Here is a 22882-nt window from a genome sequence, read left to right as displayed (position 1 = left end):
AGGCAGCCGATCAATGATGCTCTCTCATCATGGATGTTTCTCTCTCTCCCTCTCTGAAATCAATAAAAAAAAATATTTTTTAAAAGTATTGGAAGGATTACATTCCTTCTGAAGGTTTAAAAAAAATAAAAACCCACGTGCATTTCCTATCTGCCATTGGCTCTATGCGCCGGCATTCAGTCAGGAAAACAGAAAGCACTCTGGGTAATCCACGCAGGAAAGATTTAATCCAGGTGCTTCCAAAACCTGGGAGAGGCCGGGAAAGCTGCCAGTGAATTCGGGGAGTCACGGACTCACAGGAATGACAGGAAACCGCAGCTGCCGACGTGGGCTGCTCGCTGCCCTGAAGCAGGTGCAGTCCCTGCAGCAGCTCACGTCTGCATGGAACAAGGCCTCACACCTGCCCTCGGAGGCCCCGGGAACAATCGCGCCCTCCTGTTCTCTTTTGTTCTTCGAATAGTACCTGGGCCTCTCTCATTGGTCCGTTGTGAGTGAAACCCATCAAGCATGAGTGTCAAGGAAGGCTGGCCTCCAACTTCCGACAATAGAGAGAGCTGAGAAGGCAGGTCTAGCCGGCCTCGTCCACGCCTTTGGGTACTGGGCGCTCGCTCACCCCCTTCCCGCTAGCTTTCCACTTCCAAACGGCACCATGCCTTTACCTGATGTGATGCGACAACTGTCCTTCGTGCCAGCAAAGCGCTCCACCCTCTTCCCACGGGGGAGGGACCACGTCCTGTCCGTCACTATCCATCTCTCATGTCCATTCCTCTTCCAGTTCCATGCAACTTGCCTTTGCCATCCTGTAACTCGAAGACTAAATCAGAAGGTTACCCACCAACAACACACCCCGTAGGAACTAATCAAGGCCCGCCCAGCGTGGCTCAGAGGTTGAGCGTCCACCTATGAACCAGGAGGTCACAGTTTGCTTCCTGATTCCCCGTCAGGTCATAAGCCCAGTTTTGGGGTTTGATCCCCAGTGTGGGGCGTGCAGGAGGCAGCCAATCAATGATTCTCTCTCATCACCGATGCTTCTCTCTCTCTCCCTCCTCCTTCCTCTCTGAAATCAATAAAAGTCTATTTTTAAAAAGTGTATCAACCTAGAACGGGGACAGTTAACTACCTACTCAAAGGCAGCCTCCACCCTCCTAATCTGATGTCTTGTCCTCGCCCTCCTCCTCGCGATAAAGTGCACGTTGGCCAATCCAGCTGAAGTGGTTCTCCTTTCCAAGGACGGCGTTAGAGGAATGAGAATGTACCCGGGTCTGGGTGAATGAGATGGGAGAAATGTCTTTCCTGAAACTCGCCCAACCTCTGGTCCTATTTTAAGAAATAATAAATCTCCCTATCAAGCTAGTCTATATTGTGTTTCCTGTTTGGGCCAAAAATTATATACAACAATGGACAACAGTGTGGTGATTGGGGGTGGGGAGGAGTGGAAGAGGGCATCGAGGGGATAAATGGTGATGGGGGGGGGCGGATTATATACAACAATGTGATTAAGTATTTCTCAGTATAATAAAAAATAAGATTAACTTCATGTTTTAATATTTTATTCAAAGACTTCAGTTTGAAACATCTGTAAGATATTTTGCTTTTAACATAAATTTAACTTCAAGTGACAGAAGAAACAAAAATATGTAACGAGACTACATTTCATCGATATATCTTTGAATAGGGAAACAAAAAAGTCACTACCACCAAAACAAACTAACTAACAAACAAACCTAATTTATTCAGCATGCCTATGTTTTATTTTCCTCTAGGTAATTTGTTGGGGGTAAATTACACTTTCCAAGAATCAGCTCTTACAAACAGAGCAGCTAATCTTTCAAAAAAATAAAATCCGGTTTCTAATTTTTCAAAACTTACAAACCCAGTGGAAATGTCTGGTTGTGGTGCTCAGGGCAGCGTCATGCTCAGGGCAGTTTCACATCACAGGGGATCATCTACCACTAATTTCTGTGGCAAATGCCAACGCTAAATACAACTAGAAACCACCATTGTTGTTCCCAATGGGCTGACAATTGTCTTATTGCTGAATTGTACAGGATCAGTTTCTTTGGCAACTTTTATACTACCGATGAACACAACTGGACAACTAGACAACTATAAAGGTTTGGGTTAACTTAGTATTTCAAAAATTTCAAAACTTCATTATAATTACTTAAATATAATTTCTTATAGATGCAAGAATAGGAAAGTCTCCAAACATGCCTACTGTCAATAGACAACAAAAAAATTGCCAACTAATCACCACTAAAAGTTTTACAGTTGTATGTACAAGTATATAATTCAACTCAAACACCAGTAAAAATATTACAATATTAAGTCCAATTCTCTATCCGATCTTCTGTGATAAAGCACAAAAGTTAAAAGTAGAAACTGACATCTGGGTGTCTGTCAATTTTTCTGGAAGGCTAGCTCATCACAGGGATTCAAAGTGGCCTAAATTAGCCAGAACATACTGTGAATTCTGACCACGATGCCACATAAAATTAAAGTATATTGATAACTTTGTAATTTTAATTCTGTTCTATGGAATAAGCCTATTTTGGAGGCTTGGCACAATACTACCAAGAAATTTAAACAAAAAGCTCAAGTCCAGGTGTATGACTAGAAAGTCTTTTCTATGTATTACAAAACCACCGACTTAAGTTAAGATTGGCCTCCACTAATTACTAGCACTCACAACCCACACAAAGTGAAGCGAAACGGGTGCAGAAAGCGCACGCAGGCACACTCACATGACAGAGACAAGTGATGGAATTTAGCCCACAAACATTCAGACAGGCCTCTAGGCAAACACTTGTATGCAAGCTTTCATGAGGAAGACGTAGAAAATGCTTCATTTTGACAACTTTATGTACAGCTTGTTTATAATTCCCAACAAGTGAAACTGAAAATGCCCTATGTAAAAGCCACAATAAAGTCAGATACAACACCCAGGAACAGTCTCACAAACTGGCTTCTCTTACGAGTTCAAGAGAATGACGACTGGGTGATGTTATTCTAAGAAATGCCCTCTTCTTGATCCATCATTTCTGTTTTCACTGAAAAGACATCTGCCAGCATGTGCTTGGGGATTTCTGAGCCTCTGACTTTCAAGGCATAACAGGCATTCTCCACCTTGGCCAGGCTCTGCTTCAAGGTATAGAGCTTCTTAGAAACCTCGTAAGGGCCAGTATTGCCAATGAATGAAAACCCATCATACACCTGGCGCAAGAACTGGCTCACTTCAAAGGGGGTGTCGATGTCCCCATTGCCCACGCTGTTAATACACATCCGCATCAACTCGCCAGTCAGATCGGCCACTCCCAGCAGGTAATCGACAGGGGTGATCCTCAGTCTCCAAGTACCAGACTCTTTGTCGTGAGCGTCGGAGGAGGGCTGGCAGAAGAAAACGCACACACACAAAGAAAACACCGGTGAAAAAGAGTGAATCTGCAGGTGTCACATGTATTATAAGGCGCAAAACCAGCAGCCCATCAGCCATGCTAATCTTCTCTAAATAAAACGATCTATTTTGTTTAAAGACTATTTGTGATGTTCCAAGAGGAATTCATGCCTTGGGTAGGGAGTTTAATGAAATTCGTTCAAGATAATTTTGAAATCTAATACCGTATCATTATAAAGTCAACTATTTCCAACTTCACTTGACATACAAAATAAAATAAAGCATTCTTAAACAGGGCCCAATCCCTTTACTGCAAGACGAACGTACTTATTTAAATAACACGTCTCGAAGTCTCCACGTATGTGATTGGTTCTCCTCTTCCTACGCCACTCAGCCCTTTCTGGCCTCCCGCCTATCCCTATCCAGCACTGACCATCCTCACTGATTACTCTCTTGCTACATCCTCCTCAGTTCCTTTAGGCTCCTATTTTTCCACTGCACCCAGAGAAAACACAGCCTGAATCGATGTTAAAACCTACTTTTGTTAGTACTTTATTCAAGAGGTCGAGTCCCACTGAGCTGAAAAATAATAATTACATCTGCATCTGTAGTTCGTCCCACTACAAATGACTCACCACCCCTTTCACTTTATCGTAGATGATTCTCTCTCCAGTCTCCTTAGACATTATTCCAAACCGTCATCACTCTCCTCAGCCCCCTACTTAATCCCAAACCTACGGTCAATGGCCTGGTCATGTTGCCAGGTCACCTGGCACAAGCTCTCTCAATGGCCTTATGCCTATAAAAGAAAACTTAAGTCCACACCCATCTTTACCTTCTATCCTCCAGTCTCAGGTGATGAGTTGTCCCTCCTCTTGTTTGAGGTTAAACTCTTCCAAATGACCTTGACCCATCTCCTCCCACCTCTTCCAGGACCTTGCTTCATAGCGTGTATGCCCTTGGGCAAGTTATTTCATCTCTCTAAACCTCAGTTTCCTCATCTGTAAAATGGGATAACAGTACCTACCTCAGAGGTTTTATTTCAAGGATGAAATAATATTTACCAAGTTCTTGGCATTGCGCCCAACACAAAGTAAATACTCAATAAACGTTAGCTGCTATCAATCGCCATCACCATTACCATGTAAATCTCTCTCCACATCAATTCCTCTCTATACACTGCATTCTTTCAGGAAGAGGCGATGCTTAAATTGTTACTAAGCGTCTGTATGAGACTTAGGGGAAGTCATTACAATGGAGGCCCCTTTAGAGAGGGGGTGGCTGCAAAGGCCTGGGGGTGACAACTGAGCTGCACAGCTGAGCAACTAGTGAGGTCTTCTTCCAGGTCAGGGTTAAAGAAGAAGCAGTACAGGATGAGTCTAAGGGCATAAGGCACATTTAGGAACTTGAACTTTATAGATAAGAGTCGCTGAGAAGGAAGCAAGGAAATGGCAGTCAAATGGAGTATTACTAAGATCGTTCAATGCTGTTGGACTCCCTTCTGAGACCAGCTGGTCCAATCCTCGCAATGTCAAGTATGAGATGAGATGAGGTCCAAGAAACACCGGAGGGAATACAGCTAGTTATGACAGAATGAGTAAGTATCCAAAGTCAGCTTCCAAATTATTCTGGTGCCTTTAAAACTACAGAATGACATAAAGTACCTGCTCTGTTCCGTTTCTATTAACTGTTAGAGAAAAGGTATCTTTTTAGGAAGGGTAGGGAAACTGTAGGAGTGGAAAGAGGGCTCCATTGCATAGGTCATTTATAAAAATAACTTTTGCTTAAGAAAATATTAACATTCTTATTTCTATCATTAGACAGAAGTTCTGGTTATAACTAAGAGTTGATTTCGGAGAAAAAAGCATGTTAAAATGAATTTCCTCCTTTATAAACTTCATATAGTTTAAAAATTGAGAAAATGCGTACCTTCCTTAAAGTAAGTTTCTATCTGTCATGTCAAAATTAAGTCCCCCGCTTTCAATATAAACATTTTAGCTAATATTCAAGAAAACACTATTTCTACAGCTTCTTACATCGTCTGACTCTGAGTAATTTTTAAATACTAAAACAGAAACAAAGATAAAAATAAAGAAAAAAACTTTAATTTTACCTTTAAGTATACTAGTATCTCAGGAAATATCCAACATTTAAAATCTCACCTCACTGCTTGAATATTGTACCTTGAGACCCAGGGCACCTACTTTGGTTGCAGGCTCGATCCCCGGCCCTGGTCGGGGCGTGTGCGGGGGCAACCGATCCATCATCGATGTTTCTCTCTGTCTCTCCTCCTCCCTTCCCCACTCTCTAAAAATCAATGGAACAATATCCTCAGGTGAGGATTAAAAAATAAAACAGATGTATCTCGAATTAAAGCCAATAAAGGCAACACATTTTTTTAAAAAAAAGGATGAAATGAGATAGTGCTTATAAAGGGCACACAGTAAATACAGCGACACCGAAACTGAACTTACAGGAATGGCTCAATAGTGCTTCAGGTGGACAGGGAGATCTACTCTCCCTCAACACACCCACAGCTGTTCTTGTCCTAGCCACCAACTAAAATAGTCAAAAAGGCCATTTCCCTGCATGGGAATCTATGAAACCACGCTGCCAGCTCCATGTTCCTACCACTACCAGCCAGTATAAACCTCCTACAACCATTATACCGTTACATGAACGAGGTAATAAATGTGACATACGGCTTTAAATTCTTACCGTCTTGTTTTCTTTCCCACTGTCTTCCGTTGTAAATACCAACTGCTTATTGATTTCCTCCATACTGATCAGTGATCGTGTTCGGATGAAGTGTTGAAAAGAGACGGCCTCCACATATTCCTGGAGCCCTGAAAAACCAACCAGAAAATGACTAAGGAAAACCATGCAGTTAATAAGAATGTCATAAAGACGTCACGTGGACCATCACCTGGCTAAACAAAAGCTCAGTGCACGCCTAGGGAGTTCTAGCACTGCGTTTGGTATTTAGCGACATTTGCAACAGCATGGATGGGCCCTGAGAACACTACGCTAAGTGAAATGAGTCAGACAGAAAAAGCTGAGAACCATATGATTTCACTCCTAAAACTGAAACTTACGAACACAAACAGCAGAGTGGTGGCTGCCAGAGGGAAGGCGGGGGGGAGAAGGGCATTGTAATATGAGGTGACAGGAGAAGATCTGACTTTGGGTGTGGGCACATGGTGCAATATACAGATCCTGCAACGTAGAAACCCACACATGAAGCCTGTATGTTCATGGTGACCAATGTCACCCCAATCAATTCAATAAAAAATGTTTAAAAATTCATCTGTGGTGTCAATCTCTATTAATGTGGGTGGTTGTCAGATATTACATTTTCAAGCCTATCTAGTCATTACTTAAGTTGTCTGTGGGGTGTGTTTGATTAAAGTTACTGCAGAGATGAGGTGGCCATTGCTACTCCATAGAAATTAAGTTTCGTGATATACCATGGAGAAAGTTCAAGGCCATCTGGCCCCAAACACTGAAAAGCATTTTTGGGTCACATGTAGGTTAAAGGATGTTTAAACAAGTTATGTTTCAAGTTGATGAAAAGAACATCCGCTATTTTCAGTGACTAATCCCCAAGGTGAAAAATTTCAACCTACTGCCATATCCCATCAAACAATGCCTTCCCCTTCTGCTTCTGCCTTGGACGAGATCCAATTAGAATTATTTACAGAAACAGCTGCCAGTAAGAGAGAAGCTTGTCGGCTGCTTTTCTGCAATTTGTTCTTTTTCTCCTCGTTCTTCCATTAGAACATATACAAGGAAACCCAATTACAGGCTTCTGGCTATTTTTACTTATTCTTATAAAGGTGAACAGACAAGACAAGAGGTTCCATTAGAAATTCCAATTTCATGTCTGCGCTTTCTTTCCAGGCTTTCAGCCGTTCAAAAACCTGTTTGCCACCTGCCCCAGCTCCTCCACTCCCGGGTGGATGCCCGCGAGAACGGAGGGTATATGTTCACACAAAGTCGTGCAGGTCAATGTTCGTTCATAGCAGCAACTTCACTGAACTTCAATAGCCTCATTTGTTAGGTACAAACATCAACTTGCCCTGTAGGATTTACGTAGAATAATAGATCGGGGTACCAGGGCCCTCCTCTGTAATGTGAATTACACTGAGAATAATTAAAATAAGAATGACAGGTATTAATTTTTGTTAGAAATATTTTATAACTTAGAATGCAGTGGGGCTTTTTTGTTTTGTTTTGTTTCAATGTATTAACTCACAATTAAAAGAGGCCGTTATTATTCCAAAATGTTAGTCCAATATGCACTGTAACAGTAAAAAGTAATAGGTGAGTTATGCTAATGGGTCCCTATTCTTTACCCTATATTAAGGCATTGTAAACTAAGACAGTTTGTCAAGGAATAAGGACCACTTCGACTCAGTGCATATGTTAAGTCCTATGGAAAAAAGAGCAACATCAGAGCTATAATGTGGGTGGGTTTGTAAGGAAAAGCTTAATATTGGGGGGAGGAGAGTTTAAGCAGGATAAAGCCTTTCCGGGGGTTAGGTTCTAAAGTCAACATGCGAACCCATGTGGCACGAAATCCATGGCAACACTTACTAGCTTATGACCTTGGGCAAGCTGCTTAACTCCTGGGAGTCTGAATCCCCCCCTCTTAGGAAGTAAAAATTATACCTTGGTCTTAGGGATATAATAATGGCCATGAATATAAAGAACAGTAGCTAAGAAGAGCTCTAACTGGCCCCAAACATCCACTTAACCCATCATTCACATTCTCGGGTAAGAGGATGAAAATATCAGGTAAGGTATGAACTTAGCTTCGTACACCAAAATGTACGAAAATTAAATGACAATTTTTATCCTCAGAGTGACATAAACTAAATATATATATATATATATGTAAATATACATAACTTATTTTCTTTGACACAAAGGACATTTTCCTCCAACTGTTAATTTTTCAACAAGAGAGAAAACTAAAACAAAAACATGACAGGGCACAAAAAATGGTTAAGTGACTTATTTCAAGCAACTAATGATTCGTTCATTTGTTTAACCACCCCTTGGGACAAGCCGCAACCTCCTCTGATAAGAAGCGTGTAGAAAACAGACCGAACCTTTTGTTGTTGTTCAATTATGAGTAGGATGCTCAGTGCTGGAGCTCACACAAGGGTCCCGTAGGGAACTGCTCTGCGTGCCATTAGCACTATTCTTAATGAGGAAAAGCACAGAACTCCTTTAGTTCAGTGCCAGAATTGTTTTATCTCCAAGTCAAAAGAACAGCTATTTGGAGCAACACCAAAACAAGCATTTAACAATTACAAACAGCAAGCTATTCATAAGCATCATATTGTTAATGCTACGCTAATGATAAGTAACCTGTGTTTTTATCAAATAAAATATGTCAGCAAATTTTTAAGTCCCAGATACCTCTTCATTTGACTGACTTATTACTTAACTTTAAGGGGAAAAAAATTCTTATTGCTTCAACTTAAAGAATCTAGTTTTATTTAAAAGACTTTAAAAGACTTGTTATGAGCCCGAGCCGGACTGGCTCAGTGGACAGAGTGTTGGCCTTCGGACTGATGGGTCCTGGGTTGGATTCCAGTCAAGGGTCACATGCCCGGGTTGCAGGCTTGGTCCCCAGTGGGGGGCGTGCACAAGGCAGCCGATCCATGATTCTCTCTCATCATTGATGTTTCTGTCTCTCTCTCCCTTCCTCTCTGAACGCCTGTGAGACTCCTGTTTGCTGCCGTGTCTGTTCAGCAGTTTTTATCGCTATGTGCTATTGCCTTGCACAGCGACACACAATGTATGCATTCTCATGTTGATGGCACTTGGGACATTTTCCAGTTTTAGGATATTGAGACGATGGCTGTTAGGAGCTTTCTCACACACCTTTTGATGGCATAAGCCTCCCTTCTCTTGGGTACATACCCGGAAGTGATCATAAAATAGACACATATTTTAGCTAGATACTACCAGTTTTTTAAAGTGGTGTTTATAATTGTCATGCTGGTGAACGGTATTTCACTGTGAATTACTCTAGTGCAGTGGTCGGCAAACTCATTAGTCAACAGAGCCAAATATCAACAGCACAACGATTGAAATTTCTTTGGAGAGCCAAATTTTTTAAACTTATACTATATAGGTAGGTACATTGTTATTAAGTTAATGAGGGTCCTCCTAAGCTGGCCTTTGCTAAAAACGTTCTCAATCTGATTGAGGTACGTTCGCTGAGGTCGACCCCTTCCAACTCTCCCAACCACACTCGTCATGTAGACTTGTTTCATCTATCTCCTTTCGTTCGTCCTCTCTATATGTCCAAACCATCTCAACATGCCTTTCTCAATCCCCGACACTACATCTTCTTTCACTCCACAACGTTCCCTAAAATCAACTTAATAGCCGAAACCGGTTTGGCTCAGTGGACAGAGCGTTGGCCTGAGGACTGAAAGGTCCCAGGTTCGATTCCGGTCAAGGGCATGTACCTGGGTTGCGGGCATATCCCCAGTGGGGGATGTGCAGGAGGCAGCTGATCGATGTTTCTCTCTCATCGATGTTTCTAACTCTCTATCTCTCTCCCTTCCTCTCTGTAAAAAATCAATAAAACATATTTTTTAAAAAAAATCAACTTAATAAAGTTTCAATCGCACTGTACATGTGCACCCACACGTGGTATTTTGTGGAAGAGCCACACTCAAGGGGCCAAAGAGCCGCAATGTGGCTCGCGAGCCGTGGTTTGCTGACCACTGGGCTAGGGGTACACGTGGATTTTTTTATTGCTGGGGGTGGGGGTGTTAGTTGGCACCCCTAACCTCTGTATTCAGGGATCAACTATAATTTGATGATAATCACCAAGATGCAGTACTCCCTGGAACTTTTTAAATGAATATAAACTCAGTGCTATCCTAAAATCCCCGTATAGAGGCACGCCAGAGATGTCTGGATCCACCTGGCTAGGTGATGTCGTCTCCTTTAGGAACTCACTAAAGCTGAAACCTGCCACCAGTGAGCTATTCCCATGCTGGGAGATCAGATGCCCCTTGTCTGAATTCACTCTACACGTTCACGAATAAAGTCACTGAGAAAACAGTTACTAGGAAACAGACTTTATTAAAAATCTATCAATGACTAACTGCACGGTTAGAAAAATAAAGCCAATTGAATGTTTTTGGATTACCTTTACGTTACTACTCAGCAGTCCCAATTTTTTAAAGCCAATAATATGTTAGCAAGAACCCATTAAAATTCATGCAACTCACACATAAATCATGTGACACACTATTTTAAAAGTAACATTAGCGTTGAAGAGAACTCACCTGTCGTAATGGCTCTATGGAATTGATGCATCTCTTCTCCCAAGAGCTCCTGGGCCACCTGCAGTATCTTTTGTCTGACACCATCCAATTTAATTTCCGACTCAGTCAATATTTCCTCCATATCAGGAGTGCTAGAACCAAGATATTGGGAACTTTTAGAGCATCAGCCAGATGCTTTATAGAGAAAAACTGAAATAATCTAATGATCACTTAACATAGGCCTAAATCAATATTGTATGTATTTAGATGCTAACTCAAAACTGCAACTGATTTTATTAAAACTACGTAAACCAATGGAAAATGCTGTAACATACTATTAAGTGGGAAAAAAAGTACACAAAGCTCTATGTGTGTTATAATCATAACTATAAGAAAAATCATAGGGGGGTGGGAAAAAGGAGACATATATAATACTTTCAACAATACAGAATTTAAATTTTAAAAAAAAGAAAAATTACGTTCATAACAGTATGACATCTGGATATGTCTGCTTTCAGTCAGGATGGAGTAACGTGGGCAGACATTATCCTCCCACCAAAAACAACCAAAAAGAAAAAAAAAACATGCAAACTATGGACAACACTGGACAACAGGAGGCACGGGCCAGTGACCCTGAGAGAGAGGTGAGGGACAGGACAGGTGCCCACGGACCGTCCTATCTGAGCGCCTGGACACTTTCCAAGTGACACTTTTCAATGAGAAACCTACACGGAGCCTGGAAGCTCCCTGAGAAAGTACTTTGAACGGAATGAAAATGAGAAACAGCCCATCCAAGTTCACAGAACGCAGTGAAAGCGCAGAGACTCGCAAGGGAAAGTTACAGCACTAAGTGTCTACGTTAGAAAGGAGAGTTCGGCTTTGACCTCAGCTTCCACCTTGAGAAACTAGAAAAAGAGGAGCAAACGAATCCGAAGCCAGCGTGCACAGGGAAAAAACCAGTCGGGGTAAGGTAAGTAGGAAAATGGGCAATGTCATAAAGCCAAGATCCTGTAAGATCAGTAACATGCAGCCAGACAGATCAGGAAAAAGAACGCAAACACCAACATCAGGAACGAGAGGCGATGTCACGACGGAGCCTACAGAAATGAAAGGATAAGGAAAAAAATTCCTCCCAAAGCTCACTGAGAAAGGAAAAGACACCTGCCTGTATCTAGTGAAGAAAATGTTTATTCTTGCCGAAACCGGTTTGGCTCAGTGGATAGAGCGTTGGCCTGCGGACTGAGGGGTCCCAGGTTCTATTCCGGTCAGAGGCATGTACCTGGGTTGTGGGCACATCCCCAGTAGATGTGCAGGAGGCAGCTGATCGATGTTTCTCTCTCATCGATGTTTCTAACTCTCTGTCCCTCTCCCTTCCTCTCTGTAAAAAATCAATAAAATATATTTTAAAAAAAAAATAAAATGTTTATTCTTAAAATGTGCCTGCTGCTAACGTCCTCTGACCCAATGCTGACAAAATTAAGTCACGGAATATTCTAGCAGCTCGTTAGAACTGCATCCAGCTGTAGTGAAGGTCAGAGGCATTTACTCACCTTGTGATCCTATGGAGCAGAAAGATCACCCGTTTACTTTCTACGGTTATATCCCGGCTGAGTTTTACGAGTCTCTCGTATTTGTCATGTCGTGCATCGAGTTCCTGCTGAAAGGCTAAGGATACATTATGACCATCAGCGTGATTATTCTAGACGTAAAGCCTATCACACAGAACTGTTACTATTCGCGACAAAGCAACTCTTACTTACTCTATAAAGAGCACAAAGTCATCGTATTTATTTTTAAAGTAGTTGGAAATTAAAGTCTCTGCTGGTAACTAAAATATCCTTTCTGCAAGTAGACGTAGGTCTTAACTGGGCTTTACCCCTCAGAGCCTTATCATGAAACGGTGCACACACATCTATCCACCCAAGACTTACTGAGAGACAGGCGTTCCCGCTCTGGGCAAAGTGCGCCCGTCAAAGCAAAAATACAACCCGTCTTCAAAAGTCTGGTTGAGGAAACAGAACCAACGCACAAGGTGCCCTGGGACCAGCGGGTCGCGGGTTCAATTCCCTGTCAAGGGCACGTACCTCAGCTGCAGGTTTGATTCCCGGCCCTGGTTGGGGATCGAGTGGGAGGCAACCAACCCATGTTTCTCTCTATCTCTCTCTCTCTCTCTCTCTCTCTCTCTCTTCCCTCACCCTCCTCCTCCCTACCCTCCACTCTCTCTATAAAAAAATAAAAACTAAAAACATTTTAAAAATCAATGGAAAAAATATTCTCAGGTGAGGATTAAAAAAAAACAGACACACTTAAAAGATTAATTAGATGTAAAAACACACCTAATGTGTGTACCTATGTGTATGTGTGTGTCTCCCTGACACGCATACGCACCTGATATATAGTGATGTGGCACAAAACGGCATCCTGTCACCAATGGCCCTCACAGACAAGGGAGGTCCTATCCTATATAATAAAAGCCTAATATGCTAAGCGTCCGACCACTCGACCAGCAGCTACGACATGCCCTCGTGCCCAGGACATGCCCTGGAGACACACACCCCCAAACCCTCCCCAGCCTCTAAAATATTTCTTCTAATTGATTTCCTTCCGATGTGCACAAATCCGTGCACCGGGCCTCCAGTAAGATTATAACGGAGATGAAAAATCCCTCTTGCCTATTGACGCCATGGCCATGGTACTTAGTAACACAACCCAGGACCCAGCGTCTATGGCCTGGATGTAAACACCCCGCCAGCACTGCGCCCGGCACATGCGATTACGGTGGGTGCGAGCGCCCGTGCATGGCACCCCCCGGGCACCACCCGGTGACAGAACCACCTGGTGACCCGCCTCTCCCATCACCAAGTAGCACAGGTGAATGTGCGGTGCTGATATCTATGGACACCCGGTTATTTCAGGCCAGATGGCACTGACTCATGTCAATTCACCAACGTTTACCTGGGGGGGGGGGTAATTGGGGGAAGAGGAGGAGGAGAAAATCCATTATTTTTGTCCTCTTGACCTTCACAGCAGACCTCGCGGCCAACCCAACCCCAGGAAAAGGAATCGAGGCATCTTAAACCGCTTGGACGCCCTTTTCTCAGGCGCACAAATGGCTAGAGCAGCGGTTCTCAACCTTCTGGCCCTTGAAATACAGCTCCTCGTGTGGTGACCCAACCATACAATTACTTTCGTTGCTACTTCGTAGCTGTCATGTTGCTACTGTGATGAATCGTCATGTAAACATCTGATCTGCAGGATGGTCTTAGGCGACCCCTGTGAAAGGGTCGTTCGCCCGCCAAAGGGGTCGCGACCCACAGGTTGAGAACCGCCGAGGGGCTCCTCGCTCCGACCTCTCCCGCGCTCCGGGGAACTCACATTTGAAGGCCAGCATCACGGGGGACGACGCGTTCACGTCCTTCCCTTCCCTCCGCGGGCCGTGGGGGAAGCTGTCGTGCTTCCTCTTCCGGAACCCGCCCGGTCCTGACGCGGACAAGGAGACAAGAGTCGGACAGGCCCGGCCACCACCCCGAGGGCACCCCTTCCTGCCCTGGGAGCCAGGCAGACGCCCGCGGGGCCCCACTAGGCTCTCTTCCCCCCCAAACCTTCCAACTCGCTCAGCCGGGCCACCCCCCCAACAGGCTCCTTCATCGGGCACGAGGCGGAGTATCACCCAACCACGTTGTTTAAAAACAGCTCGTGCATTTAAGGAGACGAAGGTGTTCAATGCGGCCAGTGTGCGTGTGTGGTGGAGGGATTGGGGGTGGGGAGGATATGGGGGAGTCACCAGGACCGCCGCCCCCCGGCCTGCACGGGGCGAGGGCATCCCTCGGGAGGGGAGGAGGAAATCCTACAAAAAGCCTGGCGATCCACCCGCTTTGGGTAAATAATGCCCCGGGCTGTGGGAGACGCCACCTTCTTTGTTGCTCATGTCGTCACGGCCGGAGGCGAGACGCGTAGAGACCGAGGGTCTCGGACCCGGCAGAGAGCGGGAGGCGGCGGGGGAAGAGCCTGCCAGGGGCCCTCTGACGTCGACGCACGAGCCGGAAGCGCGCGGCCGCAGACACTCAAATCCCGCCTTCTCCCGCGCACACTTCCGGTCTGCATCCCAGTCTCGCAGCCCCGAGCTCCGCCCCGCGCCAGTCCCGGAGGACCTCGCCTCCGCGTGCCCTCTGCCGTGCCCTACGACAGAAGCGACTCGACACGCTTCCCAGCGTGCGCTGCTAATAAATAAGACGATCTGTCCTCCTGTAGGTGAGGTCTGTGTGAAGGTGGAAAAGCAGGGGAAAAGGTGCGTGATTTGTTTTTTTTCTTTTTGCTTGAGGTGCCTTTGGAACACCCTCGCGTTCCCTCAGCGAGGACCCAGCCTCCAGCGCGGTGCACAGTGGGAGTTGTAGTTCGCCAGCGCAGCCGGTCCTGCTGGGCTCAAGCCAGACTGGGAGGAAGGAACGAACCCACTTGGGCGCCTATGGGGGGTCTTCTTAGGATGGGGGTGGAACCTTACCGAGTTACTTTTTATTTTGATTTTCTAAATAGATTTTTTATTGATTTTAGAGATGAAGGGAGAGAGAGAGAGAGAGAGAAACATCAATGATGAGAAAGAATCATTGATTGATTGCCTCCTGCAAAGCCTCTATTGGGGATGAAGCCCGCAACCTGGGCTTTTGCCCTAACTGGAAATTGAACCACGAACCCTTTGGCTCATGGGACAATGCTCAACCAACTGAGCTACACCAGCCAGGGCAGATTGACTTAATTTTTAAAAAATATTTTTTATTGATTTCAGAGAGGAAGGGAGATGGAGAGGGAGAGAAACATCAGTGAGAGGGAATCATTGATCAGCTGCCTCCTGCACGACCCCAGTGGGGGGCAGAGCACCCAACCTGGGCATGTGCCCTGACCTGAAATCAACCTGTGGCTTTTTGGTGCATGGGATGATACTCCAACCGATCCACACCGGCCAGGGCATGGGCTGTCCTCATACTGCCCTGAGACACCTGCCTATTGCTTCCATGGTGATCTGCCCAAGACAGTGTAGGGGAGAAGCCAAGTTAGAATGTCAAAGCTCTGGTCTTGCCCTAGCCGGTTTGGCTCAGTGGATAGAGCGTCGGCCTGAGGACCAAAGGGTTCCGGGTTCGATTCTGGTCAAGGGCACCTACCTCGGTTGCAGGCTCCTCCCCGGCCTGGACCCTGGTCAGGGCTCGTGCAGGAGGCAACCAATCAATGCATTTCTCTCGCAGCGATGTTTCTCTTTCCCTCTCTGTAAAAATCAATGGAAACATATCCTTGGGTGAGGATTAAAAAAAATAAAAGCTCTTGGTCTTGGCCCCAGGCTGTGGCCCCGCTGCCCATCCCCTCGGGTGGGTCCAGTCCTTCCCACACAGGATGAATCCTCGCAGCTATACCTGGGTTTCTCACAGCTTCAGGTTGGATCCTTTGATCCCTGCTTCCCTATCACTTCTGACTTGGAGGGATCGATGGCTCGCAGCAGCCTGTCCTGGTTGCCTTCTTACAGGAGCCTGTCCACCTACATCTTCTAGGCCTTTTTCTCTCCTACAGCTTTCTAGACAAACTTGATTATCAAATATTGTGAATTTTTTCAGCGAACGGGACTTTGAAGGATGCTGTCATTTGGAAGCTCAGTCTGACTTGGACTCCTTGAAACAGGGCTCCGTGGAAAGATGACCACACACACCCCCACTCTTCACCCTGGAGGAGATATTTCGTCTTTTTCTTTCGTCCCCCCCCCCTTTTTTTCCTCTTCAGTGCCTTGTCCATAAGAGACAGTTGATAAATACATAGAGACTTGCTTCAGATATATACCTAACTCTTGTTAGATGTTTCCCAATGAGCTGATTAAACTATCTGTAATGGAAAGTGTTGCCTTTCTTTTCTTAATTTTAAGTCTGAGTACCTAAACGTTCTGAGGAAGGGCGTGTACCAGTGCAGAGCAAATTCCTGATGTGATTAGTCAAGCTACCTGACTTCAAACAAGTTTTATTTCTGTCTCTGTTCCTGACAAAATGCATGGACTATTTCTGCTTGGCCCAGATCAAGTCTGATCAACATGTTTGGCCAGGGAAAATTAGTAAATCCCAAATTAAATCAACTTGTTTGGGCAAAACAAATGAATATATTATGACATGAGCCAAGCAGGAACTTCCCCTGCAACTTTCCTATGAACATGACACATGTTCAATGTCTAAAGGTTTCTCCCACGACTGCAGGGAGCCGAGTTGTACCTGCCTGGGTGCACGTCAAAGGGTTGCACAAGTTTAGGGGCCGGTGATATGCTGATTTGACTCAGAACTGAATGATGGGCAGAGTAATGTTACCTGAAGAGCATCTGATGTTAATCTCCAGTCTGCCTCTGGTTCTGGTGAGACTGCTTGGTGAAACTCTGAGATGGAAAACAGAAATGCTCTCTTATCGAGACCTTTGATTTTTAACGGCCCTCTTTTGAAAGTGCCTAGATTAGCCCATGAAAGTAGTCATTTCTGCCATATGCATGTGGCCTTCAAGTTTCCTGAAAACCTACTTCCTCTCCCGTGGTATTTCATGAGGCATTGTTTTGGTTTTCAGTGATGAGTATGGACCTGGGTAACAAGAATATTGTGGTTCTATACATTGATTTCAGAGGGGAAGGGAGAGGGAGAAGGAGAGAGAGAAACATCAATGATGAGAGAGAAGCATTGATCAGCTGCCTCCTGCACGCCCCCTACTGGAGATCGAGCCTGCAACCCAGGCATGTGCCCTGACCTGGAATCCAACCTTGACCTCCTGGTTCATAGGTTGATGCTCAACCACTGAGCCACACCAGCTGGGCAAAAATATTGTGGTTCTTGATGGTTCACAGACAGCCTCAGAAATCTATACCCAGTTATTGATATTTGAGAGGATCACTGGCAGCCAAATAAATTCTTGGATTGCACTAGGGCTTATATTTCGAGATAGCACTGTCGAGCAAAGTAACACAATTTGGGGAGTTAAATGGGCCATGCCCTCCCATATCTAGGTTATAATTCTGAAAATGCTGAGAATTAGACAAAGCCAAGACTATGGTTTTAATCTGACACAAAGAAAAAATTTGTTTGCGGGGTGGACGAAGGGGGTAGGGAAAATGTCTGCCAACATTTCAACATCAGATATTAACTATTTAATATTAATTAATTTCTCCATTCTTCAGTGACCAAACGTTTTTTTAAATTGTTGACACTATGACAGATGTTCCCCATTTGAACAAATATTTTTAAACAACTGTCATGTCCTAAGTAAGCAAGAACACACAGTCTGGTGGAAAAGATGAATTATAAACTAATACTTTTAGAAAGATTATTCTGGTAGAATGCATGACAGATGGGAAGACACATGGGCTCAAGAGGGGTATTGTAATAATCCAAGTCAGAAGCAATGAGACAGACCTTAAACCAGAGCCCGAGGACGAATAACAGGGGAGAACTGATTGGAAAGAACTTTCTGGAGTTGACCAGGACTGGATTAAGATACAGACCAGCCCTGGCTGGTTTGGCTCAGTGGATAGAGTGTCGGCCCGAGGACTGCAAAGTCCCGGGTTTGATTCTAGTCAAGGGCATGTACCTCAGTTGCAGACTCAGTCCCCAGGTTCCCGGCCAAGTCTGGGTCCATGTGGGAGGCAACCAATCAATGTGTCTCTCTCACATTGATGTCTCTCTCTATTTCTCCCATTCCCTTCCACTCTCTCTCTAAAAATCAATGGGAAAATACCCTCAGGCGAGGATTAACCAAAAAACAAACAAACAAACATCACTATACAATGCATATGCACATTATGTATCTATACTTCATACATATGCATTATCTATATTATAAAAGGCCTGTGGCCAACGACCAAACGAGCAGCGGCTCTCGCAGCAGGTGGGGTGGGGCGGGGTGCAGTGGAGCTACTAGGGATGGAGAGCTATGCACGGTGGAGAGCTCTGAGTGGTGGAGAGCTATGAGCGGCAATGGGCAGGGTGGCCAGCTGAGGCAAGCAGAAGCAAGCTACTCGCGCACGATTTTGTGCACACTGGGCCTCTAGTGTGTATATAATATTTATCATATAGTCACACGTACTACTATCATGTGTATACATACACAGCACCCACTATGGTAATGTATACTGACCTCCAATGTAGATAAAATGCAAGCATGTCTGCTTGGTCTTACATCCATCCATCCCGCTATAGAAATCGTAACTAACGAGGAAGCACTAAGCAAATGGGTATGATTAATTGTGAGGGGAATCTTAATTGCCCACGGCAACCACAACCACAACCACAACCACAACCACAACCACAACCACAGCGTTTTGGGGTGCAGATTGCGGCTGCCCTCAGGAGGTGACTTGCATTTTAACTCCCCACCCCCTGCCTCTACTGTCATCCAACATTTCAAGGAAACCCACGGGTCACTATTACACATCCTTTCTGTAAAGGTTCCCTAGATAATTCCTATCAGGGAACATGCTTTTTCTCCCATCTTTTTTTTTTTTTATATATTTTATTGATTTTTTACAGAGAGGAAGGGAGAGGGATAGAGAGTTAGAAACATCGATGAGAGAGAAACATCGATCAGCTGCCTCCTGCACACCCCCTACTGGGGATGTGCCCACAACCAAGGTACATGCCCTTGACCGGAACCGAACCTGGGACCTTTCAGTCTGCAGGCCGACGCTCCATCCACTGAGCCAAACCGGTTTGGCGCACTACTCCCTTTAATCACTGCTCCATTTTTGTCCTCTTTGGAGCAAAAATCCTATACTTGTCCCCAGCCCACTCATGGGTTCGTCATGATCTACTTAAGGAAGCTATACATTCACATTTCATTAAAGTGTTCGTGAAACTTATCAAAGAGAGTCCGGTCACAGATCTCAATGACATACACATTCCTAAAGAGTTTCGAAAGATTTTGATTCTTTTGAAAATAGTTTTCGAAACCGAATTTAATATAAAATCGATTTTCTAAAATGTATGCAATGTAAATGCAAGGGAAGTGCTTTAGACATTTCATTCGAAACTTGTTCAAGAAGTAGGTCTTCTCTAACAGTGAATGTCTCACCATCTTCACACTGCACCACATTCCAGTGAGAAATGTTCATTTGCCTCTTCCTTTACTGTTTTGCATGTTCATTTTGAAATCTGATTGAAATTCATTCAGCACAGAAGACAATTTCGTTTTTATGAAGGCTCTTTCAGACTCGGTACCGTTGCAAAAATATCAAAGAAATAACCCAGACCTCTAGCAACTGCCAAAGAAGGATTTCTGTTGGAAACATGAAAAAGAAAGCATCAAAATAAAATTAAATTAAAAAATTTAAAACCCTGGGGAAAATGCAGCAAGAATTGATCAAACTCAGAAAAGTAACTGGATTAAGAGACATGGTTCTAAAAAGTGAAGAATAAACTACAAGCTGCCCAAGGAAAAAGGAATTCAAATAAACGTCTACTGAGAATCATGGAAGAAAGCTAGTAAAACAGCAAAAGAATGAAACCGAGATAAAGACATTTTAAAAGGGATCAGAGAGGATGTGATAGGAATAGAAAACAGACACGCACATAAATTAAACATACACATACTTGGAATTTTTGAAGAAGAGAAATAAAACAATGGAACAAAACTCGTGTTTAAGTTTTTTAACTTTCCAGAAGCAAGAAAACTGAAGTAATAAAGGAGCTCACCACATTTATGGAGAAAATGATCCATTATGAATTCTGAGACATATTTTGGAAAAATCACTAGATTCTAAAGACAAAAGAAAAAGCCTCGGAGTCTGCAGGCATGAAGATAAAATACTTACAAAATAGGCAAGAAAATTAAACTGGCATTAGACGCTCTATCCCTGGCAAGAGCAACATACGAAGCTTTTTTTTAATTTACTTTTTTTGTTGATTTCAGAGAGGAAGGAAGAGGGAGAGAAAGACAGAAACATCAATGATGAGAGAGAATCACTGATGGGCTGCCTCCTGCACGCCCCCTATTAGGGATTGAGCCTGCAACCTGGGCATGTGCCCGTGACTGGAATCGAACCTGGGACCCTTCAGTCCGCAGGCCAAGGCTCTGTCCACTGAGCCAAACCAGCTAGGGCAAAGCTTTTTAAACGTTTCAAAATGTATATAGCTTTATGCCAGAACAAGTCCAGCCCTCTTTAAGAAAAGAAAACAAAAAATCTAGCACTCAACAATAAGTTATTCACAATGTTCAAAATCCAATTAAAAATTACTAAACATGCCCCAAAGGGAATACATTTCCATAAGCAAAACAAAACAAACAAAAAACTGTTCCAGTTGAATCACATGCAGAAATAGTGTGGAATTAGCAGACAAATCTTTTAAAACACCTTTTATAAGTATGCTCAAGGATGTAAAGAAAAATGTGGTGAATCTATATCAACACTCACCTCTACCTGGGGACTCATTGAGAACCCACCTTGCACAGTTACACACCACCAGGGGCTCTTTTAGCGACTGAGCTGGCTGGTGGGGGCAGGTGGAAGTAGGTGGAGGCAGGTGGGGGCTGGTGGGGGCAGGTGGAGGCAGGTGGGGCAGGTGGGGGCAGGTGGAGGCAGGTGGAGGCTGGTGGAGGCTGGTGGAAGTAGGTGGAGGCAGGTGGGGGCAGGTGGGGGCTGGTGGGGCAGGTGGGGGCAGGTGGGGGCAGGTGGAGGCAGGTGGGGGCTGGTGGAGGCTGGTGGAAGTAGGTGGAGGCAGGTGGGGGCAGGTGGGGGCTGGTGGGGGCAGGTGGGGGCAGGTGGGGGCAGGTGGAGGCAGGTGGAGGCTGGTGGAGGCTGGTGGAAGTAGGTGGAGGCAGGTGGGGGCAGGTGGGGGCTGGTGGGGGCAGGTGGGGGCAGGTGGGGGCAGGTGGAGGCAGGTGGGGGCAGGTGGGGGCAGGTGGGGGCAGGTGGACACAGATATCAGGGTGTCTTGAGCCTTGGCTGACCTGCCTCGCGAGTTGGTGCCGGTGGAAGTCAACCTCAAGGGCATTATTATGCCAAGTGAAACAAGTCAGACAGCAGAAGACAAATACCATACGATCTCACATATATGTGATTCTAAAAAAAAAAAAAGAGAGAGAGAAACTGAACTCAGACACTGGAGAACAAACTGGTAGTTGCCAGAGGCGGGGTATGGAAGCGGGTAAAATGGATGAAGATGGTAATGAGTCCTGGGATCTAATGCACCGCATGCTGACAATAGTTAATACTGTATTGTTATCTGAAAGCTGCTGAGAGAATAAATCTTCAAGGTTTTGAACACACGGAAAAAAGTTGTAATACACGAGGGAATGGGTGCTAACGTATTTCCCAGTATTCACATATATCGAAGCATTGTGCTACACACCGAAAACTAATACAATGTTATAGGTCAACTGTATCTCAATAAAAGTTAAATAAAGACCAAATGGGAAGGGAGATAAGAATGCAAAATTGTTGATAGTTGTTGAATGAATTCAGGTTGAGGTTGATTATACTATTATCTCTATTTTTGTGTATGTTTACGGTTTTCACCCCAGAAACTGTGACTGAAAAAATTATTTAGCTGCTCTAACCGGTTTAGCTCAGTGGATAGAGCATCGGCCTGCGGTCTAAAGGATCCCAGGTTCGATTCTGGTCAAGGGCATGTACCTTAATTGTGGGCACATCCCCGGTGGGGGGTGTGCAGGAGGCAGCTGATCGATGTTTCTCTCTCATTGATGTTTCTAACTCTCTATCCCTCTCAAAAAAAAAAAAATCAATAAAATATATATTTTAAAAAAATTATTTAGCTGCCTCCAAATTGGATTGGTATATGTTACTGATTGCAACCACACTAAGAGTCTGTTCAACATCAAGGCAATGTTTGTTAGGGAAAAGAAAACCTCATCGCATAATTACATTAACACATACTATATAGTTTCCCATGTTTGTAATAAAAGACTCACCGTAGCCCGGCTGGTGTGGCTCAATGGTTGAACCAGGAGTTCACTGTTTGATTTCCTGTCCCTGCACATGCCTGGGTTGCAGGCTCGATCCCCAGTAGCAGGTGTGGGGGATGCAGCCCATCAATGATTCCCTCTCATCACTGATGTTTCTATGTCTTTCTCCCTCTCCCTTCCTCTCTGAAATCAGTAAAAAGGTATTTTTTAAAAATTCACTGCAATGAGAAATGGTTGCAAAGTTTTATGTTATATTTCCTGAGATGAG

General features: G+C 44.4%; 1 protein-coding gene across 1 annotated transcript; it reads right to left on the bottom strand.

Moving 5' to 3' along the window:
- Positions 1–1533: 1533 nt before the first annotated feature.
- Positions 1534–14716, bottom strand: TSNAX (translin associated factor X). Its single transcript, XM_081114317.1, has 6 exons — positions 14605–14716; positions 14068–14172; positions 12243–12357; positions 10714–10844; positions 6113–6240; positions 1534–3387 (listed from the first exon to the last, which is right to left on the bottom strand). Exons 1-6 carry the CDS (start codon positions 14618–14620, stop codon positions 3010–3012), a joined length of 873 nt encoding a protein of 290 aa, XP_080970443.1. The 5' UTR covers positions 14621–14716; the 3' UTR covers positions 1534–3009.
- Between the last annotated feature and the right edge of the window lie 8166 nt (positions 14717–22882).

Source organism: Myotis nattereri (genome assembly GCF_964212035.1).
Source record: "Myotis nattereri genome assembly, chromosome: 20".
Classification (NCBI taxonomy): Eukaryota; Metazoa; Chordata; class Mammalia; order Chiroptera; family Vespertilionidae; genus Myotis; species Myotis nattereri.
The sequence above is the reverse complement of the archived record's forward strand: the minus strand, read 5'-3'. Positions and strand labels throughout refer to the sequence as shown.